The following is a 16,387-nucleotide window of genomic DNA, read 5'->3' on the forward strand; positions in this document are numbered from 1 at the left end:
TGCTCTGATTGTGTTTTAAACACAATCAGAGCAGCGGGACAGCACACTGCCACTGCTGAACGAACCTACACATACTGTGCAGCCGCCGGCAGCCTTAGACATCAGAAAGGGGGTGGGCCTAAATCGCCCCCCCCCCTAAAATCGCCCTGGGTAGGACAAATGTCTAGATCCACCCCTGATTCTTACCACATGTCCAAGTGCTTTAATCACACAGAAATGTTAGTTAATAAAATAATAGGTTATACTTCATCCCTGTTAGACTCCAGTAAACATGGCCCTCCCAGTCAAAATTTTGTTGATGTTATTGTAATTCAGTGGGAGACATTATTGATATTTTCTGGAGCTGCCTTGTTATCCAAACTCCATGGACGCAGGCCATTGACCTCGCCAGCAAAGTTACTAATCAAATATTTCCGCCCTCACATGAATTGGTGCTCCTACGCCATTACCCCTCGAAAGTCCCACGCATCGCCAGATACACGATTGGACATATTTTAATTCCCGCTAGGGCTATCATAGCTCAATTCTGGAAATAATCGACACCACTCCCTATTCATAAGGTTATCTCCAAGGTTCAATTTAGTTTTGAGATGGAAACTCTTGGAGTACCCTACTCTATAACAACATCGTCCTCGTTCAACTGGCATGTCTCTGTTACTGAAGGTGATGGATCCCCTCAAGTCCGACATAGCCCTGCTATAATACAGTCATCTCTACATCTCATAGAATCCCCCCAACCCACTCATGCTTCGACCTCTATAATTGTACAGTGACACCATTAGTATCTTGCTATTATCGTTTGTCTTTTTATGTTTCGTGTTTGCAACTATGAATATATTGTTGTGTTCTTATCCCACTCTGTGCCCTCTCCACCCTTCCTCTTTTTTTCCACTACACCCCCACTTCCTCCTTTTTTGCTTTCTGTACCCCACATGTTTGTTAAAAATTCAATAGAAATTATTGATGTTGAAAAAACAAAAGAAATGAATAGCAAAGAGAATGTTAAATAATTGAATGAAAGCCAACATGACTCACAAGCACAAATACTTTGCTATTCATCCTTTTAGGATAACTCAAGGCCTCGGGCCCCTGAACAAAGCTACACTCCCTTTTTTTTTTTTAAAGATTTTATTTTTTGCAAGGGTCAACCAAAAGTAACATTCTGTACAGCACTGTGTTATAAACATCTTAAGAATACATATGCAATAAAACATACAGCGTCTTATTAGAAGAAAGCATTAATAAGGATGTTGACCCAATTTTTCAAGGGAAGCAATAGTTACACTTCCTTTTTTATCTTGTGTATAATGAAACCTCAGCCTAAGGATGTAATATATATTGTGCAATGGACTCTGCATGTCACAGAGACCCTAATAACCAGTGATACCCCATTACTTACTCATTACACAGAGACCCCCCCCCCCCAATTACCTTAATACTACAGCACATCGGTACATTCTGTTTCAGCCCAAGACGTTCATAACGCTAGGAGCATCTGTAGGATCAGAGGAACTCTTATCCCTGAATGGGCCCTAAACCTCCAAAAAGCCGTGTGGAGTTTGTGGGTGGAAATGAAGGAACCACTATACTGGGACTCTGAATACTGGGCCCCACTGACCTACCTGGCAGGGGCATGGGTGTCAGTGAGTAACAGTGGGGGTGCAGGAAAGTATGACCAATAAGCAGATAGCCTGGGGTCCCCTGTTTCCTAATATCTCAAGCTCTCATTGACAGCATTTCATTCTGTTCTTACCCTTTCAAAGGTGACAAACTTATTGTGGTATAATTCTTGGACTATCTAGGTAATAACTTTTAAACTAAATAAAGCCTTTAATTTTATTTTAGTCAAGCAGGAGTGCTGTATGCACCCATTTAAAATTTGGGTGACGTTTTCTGTGTAGATTAACTGCTATATTATATTTTAATGAACATTTATAAACAGTCTAAAGCAGAAATAATAAGTAATGGTATATTTAAGTTTCTCTTTACACAACTATAGGGAGTATTCAATTGTATTCAATTGTTGCTCCGGACCGCAAAAAAACGAGCGCGTTAAAACTATTACCGTTTATGAGTAAAAAGCGTTAATACGGTAGTTTACTCGCTGAATTTCATCTCGCAGCTCCCTGAGAAATTCAGCGAGTAATTACCGTATAAACGGTAATAGTTTTAACGCGCTCGTTCTTCCGGCGGCCGGAGCAACAATTGAATACGCCCCTTAGACTTGTACCTAGCATTGTTGTAGATTTGAAAAGACAGCTTACATCTCATTCCAGGACATTGTGAAACATCTTTTCCTGCCCCCCTCCTGATTTATTTTAATAATTTTATTTATTTATTCTGATTATTTATTTTGCTGAGAGAAGACTACCTAGAAGGTGGGAGTATTTGTAAAATGAATAGTGTCACACTAGACTTACCTCCTGGCCAGTAAGATTAAGATTTAGTGGCAGCTATAAGCCACACCTGTGGGTGGGGTCTGTTTCATTATATCAAATTGGATTGATTGGCTGTTAAATGGAATAATGATTCTTTCCAGCAGGAAAAATTAAATAGATAAAATAAGACTATTATAAATAACTGGGACTCCATAAATAACTTTATTGAATGTTGCTTATTTTAGAGCTCTCACCGCTGCTAAAACATTATGGCTTGCCCACTGATTGGAAATGCATGCCTTAGAGCTGACCTAAAGTCTATATATGTGTTATGGTCTGTACTATTTCCTTACAGCTAACAAAGTTAATTTCATTGTGGTTGGTTTTCCTCCAATTGTAAAATAAATATAGTCAGTTTGTTTTGTTTTGCTCTCAAAAAAATAATTATTTTCATGTATATCAAATACTAGCTGAACTACTCTGCATTGCCTGGGTTTAAATCTTCAAATTAATAAGTTATTATCAATGAGTTGGATGTAACTGTCAACCTTTTAAAAATTATTAGCAGTTTAGCAGTTCTTCCAACACACCCATGAAGTGGCTGTCCATGGTTCTTTTTTGTTTTTATATTAAATATCATACAAATTCATCCAGTGGAAGGCCCAAAACAGGCTCCCTGGTTCAAAGTTCTGGTCAGCGTACACCAATGGGAGATCTGACCAGGACCCTAACTCCCCTAAAACCTGCCCAGGATCCAGCTGGACCACCTTGCGTTAGTTTCAACCCAATCGGTGCAGAGGTGTCCGAATGCAGGCTCAGAACAGGCTCCCCGGGTCAAAGTTCTCCCCAGCGTACACCAACGGGAGGTCCGATCGGGACCCTAAACCCCTTAAACCTGGCCAGCATTCAACGGAACCACCTCGTGTTGGTTTCATCATAATTGGTGCAGGAGTGTCCGAATGCATAACCAGACAGACAAACAGATTAAGGTTACTTTGTTATTTGTCTTTCTTCATTTGAGAATTCTCTTTGAAAAATTCCTTTTTTTATTATTCTACTGAACTATAAGAAAACTATTGTGATTCAATTCTGGAGTGCATTTTATAACCTTTCAACCCAAATAATTTATGAAATATGTTTTATTTGTGTATACATGAGCCATTTACTGAAAATAGGATTTTAACATCAAGGGCAAAAAATTTATTTGCTAATAAACCATTATTGCCCCAACTATCAGAGCCACGAACATGGGCACCATGCTTGGGGCACCAGAATCTGTGGTCCTAAAAAAAAAAATCCTTTCAGTCCTTTTAAGAGTGCCAAAACAAGATGTCTTTCCATTTGTGTTTGTAATTAAAAAGCAAAAGATACATTGCATGTTGTAGGATATAACAAGTGTAATACAGCAGAATCATGTGTTTGTGCAGAGCTGTATAGAAACGTGCTTCATTTTAAGTAATCCAGTTTAACTACAGTACATTACTGCATGTGAGTTTTAGGCTACATTTGCATTTATTCATTAACTTACAGTTTTCATATTTGACACTCTTGTACAGGTAGTGTGCATTAGTGGTTGAACAATAGGATGAAACCAGAAGCACATTTACAGGACACATGGTTTGAACTACACCACTGAAACTAATTTGTTCTATTTTAAATTCACTTTTCAACAGATCCTTAAAGAGACAAGTTATTCATCCCATAGATGAAAGGCCCTATAATTGTGCTACACTAGGCTGAAGTTACTGCTGGGCACGTGGGAAGAGGAGCTTTGGATAGAATATTGTACTTTTTAGGAGTTTAATGTCTTCTCTTTGTTACAGGTAACAAAAATGGAGGCCAGTGACGATTCCGAATCCTCTGTGGTGGATCACAGTCAGAAACAGAGGGAACTTCTTGTACGGAGACCATCATATAAGTAAGAAATATAAAACATTCACAGTGTCAGTAAGAAGTACATATTATTTAAATGTGTCTCTTTCATAGCTTTCAGTAGCGTACTGCAGCCTAGTAGGGGGTTCAAAAACTGGGACCTTTCATGGAAGTACAGCTATGATTACTTAATGCATTTAAAAAAAATAATGGAAGAAAAACTATTATAATTGCTTTTTCTTGAACATGTTGAAGGGTAAGCATACAATGAAATGCATCCCGTTGCAAGTTAGTAAACATCTTTAGTATTAATACTACTTATAGTAATTTATGCTACCTGAAATACTTAGTGTCATTGGGTTACATTAGTGGAATTCTAGGCAGAAGTCCCGGACCCCTGCTGTTTAGGAGATATTGACCCCTGCTGGTAACAGATAATTCTCAAGGCATGACAGCCTGGAAAAATATGAACACAACTTGCTCTGTGTGAGTAACAGAAGGTTGCAGCTCAAGCTAGACTGCCATTGTGGTCAAATTACATAACATTCTTCGGTCTGTTTATTTATGGTCCACTCAAATTTCTCTCAATATTAACAGAAATACTATTATCAAAATATATATATATTTTGTGTGAACTACTCTGTTTGCATGTCTAAGTAAGACCTAGACTGAAGGTGTCATAGAAGCTCTCACAGGACTTGAGTAATGGAAATAAGAATTCTTTATTCAACTAGACCCAGGCATTATCTCATGTATGCAAGTGCACTTTATCCCTCTTAACTAACCCCTTATATAATTTATTATTGTGCTGACCTTACTCTGAGGCAGTATACTGTACTTGTACCACTTAGCCACCATTCCTACAGCTTATTTGGTTTCATTGGAGAAGATGTATTCATCTTATAGTAATATAATTAGACCTCTTGTTTACACCTTAAAAATGTAATGACCAGGAACGCTAGAAACCCTTACCATTGTTCAGTATTATGTGTATGGTTTGGATACATTAAAATACTTCTCATGCAGGCGTGGGACAAAGTGGAAACCGTGAGCATGCTGCCCCCTCTCTGTATAACTATCTTTTCCCAAACGCCTATTGTTGTGTTGGCTTTATGTGTTCTCCCTCAAACCACCGACTCACCCACCAACCCATAATACATACATACTTACATCATAAAGACTAACCAGCAGGCTTCCGTTGACCGTAGTTGGTGCAACAAACAATGAACATATTTAAATACACAAAATAATACACATCCTATACTTCATTGGTGCTGCAAATACACTTGACACTTAAATGATCAAATAATTAAATAAAAATAGGACAATGTTCGTTATATTCAGTGGTCGAAGTGGAAATTTAGAAGTGGCAGTAAATATAATGGGAATGTAAGTGAATGGAATTGAATAGTTTTACAATGAAGGCATTATATACCCCCACTTCCACCACTGGTTATATTTCCAAATTATTTCTGAGGACTCTAGCCTGTTCGCCCATGGCTGCAGGTCTCCCCAAAATCATGTTAGCCATCCCAGGCTGTCTACTGTAATGTGCTGCTTCTAGAGGGCCAGACTGACCCTCTGTGCCATTGTGTAATGGGCTGAGGTCTTTTCTTTCTTTACGTGGGTGTCATCGATGTCACATCTGTACAGTGGCCCGGGGTTGAGGGTGGCCCCGTAACCAGTAGTTCCACCACTACACAGAGGTGAAAACACAATATGTTATTTATTTATATTTTATAGAGGGTGCAGAGAGTGATGAACCTTGTTAAACTTGTTTATCATTTGAAAAGATTAATTTTAAATATTGCAGTTTATATTTTGAACATAGTTTTAAATAAGGAAAAAAGGGAAATCAATTGATTAAAAAGTTACAACAAGAAATGTTACACTTCTATTGATTTTCCTCAGCATTTTCACCATCCCCTATGACATCAACAATTTTGATCAGCACTCACAAAGATTATGACATCACAATATAGATCACAAATAATTTATGTATTTTATACTAAGCTATGTCAAATCATACAGTATGTTGCATGTGTGTCAACCAATCAGAGGAAGGAAATGTAAGGAAATATATAGCCGTTGATGCATTCTACATAGGAAGAGCTAAGGATTATAGCAGGTTGTGGGAGAATATGTTTTACTGCTTTAACTTTCAGACAACTTTCTTTATAGTAAACCGATATTGTATTATGTATCATGGTACGTGTGGTATCCTACACTGACCAGTATTTCATGAGGGTGATTGGTTATGTAATGAATAATGTCCTAGGTGATGTGTAATGTGGTTATGTTTTTAGATGTCAGAAATCATTAGTGATGCTGTCAATTTTGTGACTGCAACTTCCAGAAACAAGTTACTTTTTCATATTCCATTAGCCAAAGAAACAAAGCCTTTTTATTTGGAGGGGTTGGGTTAGGTCCCCTTATTTTTTTGGGTTGTGGATTTTTATTATTCTTGCCTTTTATGAACGTCTGTCTTGGGGTGTGCATATGTTTGTTTGTTTTTCATATAATCATTACTACCTTGACAGAAGGTATCCGCTGATTAAATATAAAGTCATAAGGAGTGGCATTGAAGGACAGCTGTAGGGAGTTTTGCATGCTGTTGACTGTAGAAGTAATGTATGGTACTTCTCTGTATATATAACTTGCAGTCATTACCTGTCCATGGAATCAAATAATGAATTCAGAATGCATATAGTGTTCTAGAACTCATGAGTAGCCAATGACGTTAGTGGAATGGAGTATTCTGAGTGTAGGTCACGGTCATTCCTGAATGCATCATTATTGCACATGCCAGTAATGTTAATGACCAATAGAAACTGTTTGCTTACATGCTGTGCATTGTTATTGACATACCATCTTATCTTGTCCGTCATTTAGAAGAATATTGAATGAGCTGTCTTCTGAGGTTTCTACGGTCTCAAAGATTGATGAAGAAAATGTAGAAGAAGACGAGACTGAATCTACCATCTCTACAATAGCGTGCTCCGGACCAATATATCAAATGAGCACAGGACAATACAGTACGTAGTAGCCATATTTCTGTTCATGTAACATGTCCGTTTATTAGAGAGAGAATTAGTTCTTTCATTAATGCCAAAAGGACCAGAAGAAAACCCCATGGTGGTGTAAATGATATATTCTGGATTAAGATGAGTCACAACTTTAACAAATCTATGGCCTACAGGATCGTTTGACCACTTAAATGTCTGTTAATTCTGGAAGAAAAAAAATGTACACCTGCAAGGTGTTTAGGGTTTTGTGCTCCATTGTTTCAGAGTATAGTACTGTTAAGGACTATCCTGAAGATCACAGGAAGCAAAGACAGTTTGATAGATTTTCCCATCAGAGTATTAATAGTGAGGGTTGAAAAGCCTCTTTTTGTAAAATAACTTCAAGTTGGGGGACTTGTTGGAAGGCTGTAATAACAGACTGTGGGCAGCACAGTAGCTAAGTGGTTAGCACTTCTGCCTCACAGCACTGAGGTCATGAGTTCAATTCCCGACCATGGCCTTATCTGTGTGGAGTTTGTATGTTCTCCCCGTGTTTGCGTGGGTTTCCTCTGGGTGCTCCGGTTTCCTCCCACACGCCAAAAACATACTAGTAGGTTAATTGGCTGCTATCAAATTGACCCGTGTGTGTGAATTTAGACTGTAAGCTCTAATGGAGCAGGGACTGATGTACAGCGCTGTGGAATTAATGGCGCTATATAAATAAATGGTGATGATGATGATGACTGTGACTTTGGCCACTAACGTTACCTTAGACTGAACCAGAGGGGGCTTTATCCAGTCCTTTATGGTTACAATCTCGTCGGGTGCAGTGTAGAGAGAGGAGGTGAAATAACACTTGCTTCTTGTGTGTCTTTCTCACGGTGTGACAGTGAAGATCCATTGGAGAAATAGTACATTAAGGTGTAGTGAAACGCAGGAGTAAAGATGTGCTCTCTTAACTTCTCGCCCCCTAGAGGTAGAACACTAGTTACTAATGCTCATAGTATCTATAATGGACAGATTGTAAAATTAGCGGCCTGCACATATATTACCCACCACGAAAAGCAGTTCAGGGGTAAGACTGTTGGTTGTATGAGTCCACAAAGTTGTCCATGAGTAACAACATGCATGTGCTAATAATGATCCTGATATCATCCACACCTATTCAGTTTTGAAGTCTAGGCATATGTGAACAGTATGTGATTTGCACTGCTAAAATAACAGTGCATTGCTAACAGCATTAATAGATCAAATAGATATATAGGGCCTTGTTTGCAGTAAGTAGTAAATCCAGGTAGAAGGTGCAGTCTAGCACCTTGGAAAAATCATGTTGCGATTCATTAATATGTGCAGACTGATTTTGAGTTGGGAGATGAACGGGTCCTAGCTCAGATCTAAATGGCAGTGTTAAAATAAAGCTGCCCGGGATTTGTGTGTTACATGCAAAAGTAGGCAGCCCTTGCCTCCATGCAGAATAGATGCTGTTGTGTTCAGGCATTGGGTACACTTTTATTTTATATTAAAATTCTCGGATTTGTAAACCGGTAATAACCTTTTACTGTTCTTACCCATTAAAGACTTGATCATTTGTAATGGTAATGCTGCAGTTACTATGAGTTACATTGTCTTATTTGTCATTGGTGGAGTATGCAGAGAGAAGATAGAGTCGGTATCTGGTAAATGAATCAAAACACCACTATTACAGGCCTTGGAGACCAATAATACATTTTCCCTTATGACAGCTCTGGTAGACAGACAAAATAAGTGGTCTATTAATGGACTCAACAGCGCTGAAGGAATTAAATAAAATCTGTCCTGTTACTGAGTCTGACGGCTGGGAGTTCTATAACCTACAAATAGATCATTGAAGTGAAGCTAGCAGATGCTCAGGCCTACCCAGGATGCACTTGTGCCAGCACTCACGTCCATTCATACCTGGCTTCCCTTTTTAAATATGATTTTTTCTATTTTGTTTCAAGTTGCCATATCACAAGGAGGAGCCATTCAGTTTGCTAGTCCAGGATTGGATGGAGTGCAGGGATTACAGACTTTATCTGTGGCCAATTCAGGAAACGCCCAGCAGGGAGCTACAATCCTGCAGTATGCAGCCTCGGCAGCAGATGGCACACAGCAGTTCTTCGTACCAGGCAGTCGGGTTGTTGTTCAAGGTAATGTGGCATGAAGGTATTTTGTTTTTATACCCACTAACATTTACTTACAGGTTCATGTTTCTGGCCTGCTCCACCCCGATTCTGCCAATGTACGTTTCATACTGGAGGTAATCAAACTGTGACTTTCCATTAGTTATATAACTTTGTTCCAGTATGCTGGGACTTGTAATTACTCAATAGTTGGAGAACTGCAGGTTGCGTACTTCTCTTCTATACCATACCTCCCAACTGTGGGACATGCCAATTCGCGGCTCATAAAGGGGGTGGTGCTTAACCAAACGTTGGTGGAGTTTACCACAAATCAACCATTTAAGGGAGGAGTTTATTTTGTATATGTTGGGAGCTTTGTTTTATACGATTATTGATTTAGAATAATGTGAAAATGTAGCTTGTTGCACAATTTACAGCGTGAGCCAAGCATGTTGCAGTGCATGGGTGCAGCTGCAGCATTTTTTTGGGGATGGGCAAATGCTGCATGCTCTTACTTGTTGCACACATACGGTCAAGCTCTCTTTCCACAGTGCATTTTAGAGTTGGCCATATGACCCTTAAACCCCTAAATCTGTATTGTGCATGCCCCCCTTTCCCTGCAGCACAAAATTTGCCCCTAAGGGTTGCATAAAAAATTATTTGTTCTTATACATATGTGCAAACTGAAAGTGAAAACGTGCACAAGTAAAAACACCAAGACTGCCACAGCCTGCTATTTTGTTGTTTCTTTCTAGCCATGGTGGTTTCAAAAGTGTGATGGCTCTTGATGTTTTGCTTCCATGAATAATAGAGAATTCCATTAAACATTAAATCAATAAAACCCCTTCTTCTCTAACTAGTACTATGTTTGACATCTTGTAAACCCCATGATTCCAGTAAGACTTGCTTATCCGGCCATGAAAACTTGATGTTGTAAAGTACACAGTGTGTGTTGACAGGTTGTCAGTGCATCTGATTGAACAAGCTGTACACCTGTTTAATCATCTGCCTTGACAACTGGTCAACATATGCTGTGTAATATAGAGCTAGCAACTGTCAGCGGCTCCAGTGGGGTGTGTAGTCACTGAACCAGAGTACTCCTTTACATCAGAATGTCATGGGGAATTCCTGCCTAGACCAGGCAGATTGGCTGCCTATAGCAACCAATCAGATTCTAGCTATCATTTTCTAGAATGTACTAGATCAGTAATAGCTAGAATCTGATTGGTTGATATGGGCAACACCTTCACTTTTTTTCCTTTTTAGAAGATTTGATAAATTTACCTCTTACTGTTTAAACTTTGAAGTAGAACAGTCATACATAGTATACAGCCATTTCTATCATTGCACATGCACTTACACCGACTCCTTGTTGCAGGGCCGTGTGATTTATTTATTTATTTTCCAGAGCAGGATATATACAGCGCTAACTTTATATACTGTATGTAGTATTTTTAGGGTATGTATTTGCATAGAAAATTCATATTTTCAAATTATGTGAGTGTCTCTGAATTAGGGTTTATTGATAGAATGGTTAATTTGCATGAAGATCTTCTTTAACCCATTAATGCTTACACATGTCTCTAGCGCTCTTCCTGCAGTCACACTTATGGGGTAAATGTATTATGGTCCGATTTTTGCAACTCGCCCGGAAATCGGCGAGCTTACAGCTAAGGTTTAAAGCGGCGCTGGCTTGTAAAGGCAAGTTTGCCTATAAAAAGAAAGGCAAGTTTGCCTTTACAAGCCAGCGCCGCTTTAAACCTTAGCTGTAAGCTCGCCGATTTCCGGCGAGTTGCAAAAATCGGACCATAATACATTTACCCCTTATATGTCTTAGATGTGAGGGGCCATTTTTTCAACTATTTTTATAACTTTCTCTTAGCTGCATATATTAGGTATTTAAATAATCAGGAGAAATAGATCAACACATTTAAGGCTATATTTTTGGGTTCAACATATCTGTATGAAATCTGTCATGAAGAGTGTATTATTTTTCTGATTTTGCCCTAACAAAATAGACTTTCTGTAAAGTGGTTGTATATTGGTGGCACTGACAACCAGTCGTTACTGTCAATGAACCCTCTTTGTTTTTAAAATTCCTCTCACCAAACCCTGTGTGAAGCAGTGTTTGATATTATAGAGAGATAGGGTGCTATCAAAAGAAAGCTTTATTGGTCATGGAAAAATACAAACGTGTAAAATTTACTCTGATACCCTAACAAATAATAGATTTATTCACATTTAATCTGCACACAAGCAATAATGCTGATCGTGAAACTACAAAGTACCCCAGGTAGCTAAGGGATTACACTTAGTCCGCTTGGTATGTTATTAGTTTCGTATTTGTTTGTATAATGACAATAAACTAATATTTTCATTTCAAAATGTCATTCACTCCTCCTTCCTATATAATCCTCACAGCTCCCGTGAGCACTTTCATTTTGGTTTAGACTTCAAAATAAAAATATGTCCTGTATATAAAGTACAACTTAGAAAGTGCCAGGGCCTGGGCTTTCCTTGGGTGCCTTATATTGTGGGGGCAGATTGTGTTACCACCTGGGTCCCTGCTTCCAGCCCCATCTACCTTGTTCCCATCTGGATTGTAGGTGGTGGGGGGAAAAATGCCGGGTGACCGTATTTACATCACGCAGCCCCGGGAGTTGGGTACCCAAGAAACTGCTGGCTGAAGCCCAAGTTTCCTCTTGGCGGACCTGCCAGACCCTTATAATATGTTGTGGTGTCAGCCCTTATATACAGGGTCGGACTGGGCCTCCGGGGAGCCGGGGTATTCCATGGTAGGCCCTGACGCCTGATAACTCCGCCCTCTTTGTTGGTGGGGGAGCAGGTACTTTAAAAATAAATACCTCATTGCGGCATCGGTGCCTCTCCTTCCTCCCCCTGTTCCTTTTGCACTGAATCTCGGGCAGAGTGTGATGAAGAAGGGGGGGCAGAAAGGCACAGAGTGATGAAGAAGGGGGGACACAGAATGATGAAGGGGGGGCACAGACTGATGAAGAAGGGGGTTCAGAAAGGTACAGAATGATAAAGAAAGGGGGGGCACAGAGTGATGAAGAAGGGGGGGAGGAAGGCACAGAGTGATGAAGAAGGGGGGGCAGAAAGGCACAGAGTGATGAAGAAGGGGGGGCAGAGGGCCACAGAGTGATGAAGGGGGGGCATGAAGGCACAGAATGATGAAGAAAGGGGGGGGCACATAGTGATGAAGAAGGGGGGGCATGAAGGTACAGAATGATGAAGAAAGGGGGGGCACAGAGTTATGAAGAAGGGGGGGAGGAAGGCACAGAATGATGAATAAAGGGGGGGGGCACAGAGTGATGAAGAAGGGGGTGTTTAAAGGAGGACGAAGATGTAAACGTGACACATGGGAATGGGTATATATTATACAGGAAAGGACTAAAGGACACAGCACTCCTGGAGCTCCTTAATATTGGATAAACATAGTGTATTCCAGAACCCTTGGGATTCTTGACAGTACATTGAAGGCTACCACTGGATAAAGTTCTTGGTATATAAAAGGTTTTGAATATTACATAGGTAGTATCGTTTTTTTGCCTAATACTAGTTTCTTTTTATAGCTTATAAGGTAGAACTTCTTAGACAATGATGACTACAGCCATTGTTAACAGTATTATAAACCTGTGAAAAATGTATAGTGTACAGTCATGGCCAAAAGTTTTGAGAATGACACAAATATTATTTTTCACAAAGTCTGCTGCCTTTATGATGGCAATTTGCATATACTCCAGAATGTCATGAAGAGTGATCAGATGAATTGCAATTAATTTGAAAGTCCCTCTTTGCGAGGACAATGAACTTTATCTCAAAAACCACATTTCCACTGCATTTCAGCCCTGCCACAAAAGCACCAGCTGACATCAGGTCAGTGATTCTCTCGTTAATACAGAGGTGAGTGTTGACGAGGACAAGGCTGGAGATCACTCTGTCATGCTGATTGAGTTAGAATATCAGACTGGAAAAGGAAGGTGGTGCTTGAAATCATGGTCCTTCCTCTGTTAACCATGGTTATCTGCAAGGAAACAAGTGCAGTCATCTTTGCTTTGCATAAAAAGGGCTTCACAGGCAAGGATATTGCTGCTAGTAAGATTGCACCTAAATCAACCATTTATTGGATCATCTAGAACTTCAAGGAGAGGTTAAATAATTGTGAAGAAGGCTTCAGGGCAGGTGTGAGTGCATCTGCACGCACAGTGAGGCGAAGACTTTTGGAGGATGGCCTGGTGTCAAGTAAGCCAGCAAAGAAGCCACTTCTCTCCAGGAAAAACATCAGGGACAGACTGATATTCTGCAAAAGGTACAGGGATTGGACTGTTGAGGATTGGGGTAAAGTCATTTTCTCTGATGAATCCCCTTTCAGTTTGGGGCATCTGGAAAAACGCTTGTCCGGAGAAGGAAAGGTGAGCGCCACCATCAGTCCTGTGTCATGCCAGCAGTAAAGTATCCTGAGACCATTCATGTGTGGGGTTGCTTCTCAGCCAAGTGAGTGGGCTCACTCACAATTTTACCTAACATCACAGCCATGAATAAAGAATGGTGCTAAAACATCCTCCAAGAGCAACTTCTCCCAACCATCCAAGAACAGTTTGGTGACAAATAATGTATTTTCCAGCATGATGGAGCACCTTACCATAAGGCAAAAATGATAACTAAGTGGCTTGGGGATCAAAACATCGACATTTTGGGTCCATGGCCAGGAAACTCCCCAGACCTTAATCTCATTGAGAACTTGTGGTCAATCCTCAAGAGGCCGGTGGCTAAACAAAAACCCACAAATTCTGACAAACTCCAAGCATTGATTAGACAAGAATGGGCGGCCATCAGTCAGTATGTGGCCCAGGAGTTCATTGACAGCATGCCAGGGCGAATTGCAGAGGTCTTCAAACAGAAGGGTCAACACTGCAAATATTGACTCTTTGCATAAACTTAATGTAATTGTCAATAAAAGCCTTTGACACTTATGACTTGTAATGTTACTTCAGTATACCATTGCAAATGTGTGCAACAAAGACTTTTGCATTTTTATCTACAGTAGAAATGGCAGATCTGTTGCTGGCTATAGCAGTGTGCTGGGGGAAAAAATGTTGTGTGTATGTTCCTTGCAGGATAACCCCACCCTTTAAAGCACCTGTTATGGCCTATAAATTGATTTGAGCAGCTTCCACTTCTGTATTTTTCACTATACCATAGCAACATCTGACAAAAAGGTATAAAAACACTGAAGCACCAAACTTTGTGAAAACCAATACTTGTGTCGTTCTCAAAACTTTTGGCCATGACTGTATGCAATGGTCTATGTCTGTATCCCAGTCATGGCACAGTGTTGAAATATGGACTATCTATTGCGTGTGATATTCTGTTTTAGAATACTGAAAATTGCAACCATATAGGTACATTTATTTAGAAAAAAAAGGGTTTTTAGAGTGAAAATGTTCTATTTTGTATTTTTGCACCATATTTACCACTGTCCCAGTGTAATCCCTGAACTGCCCCCTGCAACAAGTGTTTAAATTGTAAAATCATAGGCATGCAAGAGCATAGTAGTGACCATCACACTGCACACAGAAATATTTAGCCTTAAAAAAATGTTGTGGCCATGTTGTAGGGATGTGCTTCTAATACTTGGAGGTAATTGTTGCATTATTTATTAACTTTTATTTCTATAGTTCAAGCATACACAGCGCTTTATGGAGAGAATAATCATTCACATAACTTCCAGCCCCAGTGCAGTTTACTATCTATATTTCCTATCACCCACACAGTAGGGTAGATTCCTCAGGTGTCAATTTACATTCCAGTGTTTTTTTGGAGCGTGGGAGACACACGCGCAGAAACACAAAGGGGGGTATTCAATTGTTGCTCCGGGCGCCGCCGGAACGAGCGCGTTAAAACTATTACCGTTTATACGGTAATTACTCGCTCAATTTCAGCTCGCAGCTCCCTGAGCAGCGAGCTGAAATTGAGCGAGTAAATTACCATATGAACGGTAATTGCGCGCAATATTACCGTATAAACGGTAATAGTTTTAACGAGCTCGTTCCGGCGGCGCCCGGAGCAACAATTGAATACCCCCCAAAGATACAGATGTCTGACATTCTGTGGGGGGTATTCAATTGTTGCTCCGGGCGCCGCCGGAACGAGCACGTTAAAACTATTACCGTTTATACGGTAATATTGCGCGTAATTACCGTTCATACGGTAAATTATTTGCTCAATTTCAGCTCGCTGCTCAGGGAGCTGCGAGCTGAAATTGAGCGAGTAATTACCGTATAAACGGTAATAGTTTTAACGCGCTCGTTCCGGCGGCGCCCGGAGCAACAATTGAATACCCCCCTGTGTGTCTGCAATAAGACATGTTTTGCCATTTTATCTTAATAGGCCTAATTTTTAGACAATTTTAAACTTTTATGTACCTTTTTTTTTTTTTTTGCTTAAAAATAGTTAAGAGAAAGCTATTGCAGCATAATAATATTAATTATAGCTGTGTCTAAGAAAATGTCCGGTGACAAGTCTCATAATGATTCAGCAAAATCAGTCCTGTTAGTTCATCAATGTGTGAAAAATAATTGGATTATGCACTTTTCGAGCTGTCATTAAAGCTATAACTTAGATCCAAACATGGCACCTCCTGATACTGTCAGGCTGTATACACTCTATTATATGTTTGCGTTGGTTAGGATAGCAGTTGTTGCGTTGATGTACGTGGTTGCACGATGCAGCAGCCCAGCCGTCCGGCTGCTTCTGTTATGACCGTGCATGGACAGTGGCGTCACGATGATGTCAGCGTCTGCGCTAGACGCGCTCAGTAGGACATAACACAGAGTGCGGCTGTACTGTCACTCCGGCCATGGCTGTAACGGGAGATGAATACGGTAGGTGTATGTGAGATCTAAGTCAGAGGTAGACAGTCGCTTCCCACTTGTTGGTGAAGTTGTAACATATGGCAATGCTGGGTGTT

General features: G+C 40.1%; 1 protein-coding gene across 4 annotated transcripts in view; it reads left to right on the plus strand.

Annotated features, from left to right (window-relative positions):
- The window catches only part of CREM (cAMP responsive element modulator), a 35,587-nt gene that overhangs the window by 9,990 nt on the left and 9,210 nt on the right, over positions 1-16,387 (plus strand). For 3 of the 4 annotated variants that reach the window (XM_075212063.1, XM_075212062.1, XM_075212064.1), the window contains exons 2-4: positions 4,202-4,296; positions 7,143-7,285; positions 9,235-9,423. In XM_075212063.1, coding sequence (XP_075068164.1) covers positions 4,211-4,296; positions 7,143-7,285; positions 9,235-9,423 — 418 coding nt within the window. In that variant the 5' untranslated portion in view covers positions 4,202-4,210. Of the gene's footprint in view, positions 1-4,201; positions 4,297-7,142; positions 7,286-9,234; positions 9,424-16,198; positions 16,302-16,387 lie in introns of those variants that run through there. The other variant, XM_075212065.1, reaches the window with a different exon arrangement.

Source organism: Mixophyes fleayi, chromosome 5 (genome assembly GCF_038048845.1).
Source record: "Mixophyes fleayi isolate aMixFle1 chromosome 5, aMixFle1.hap1, whole genome shotgun sequence".
Taxonomy (NCBI): Eukaryota; Metazoa; Chordata; class Amphibia; order Anura; family Limnodynastidae; genus Mixophyes; species Mixophyes fleayi.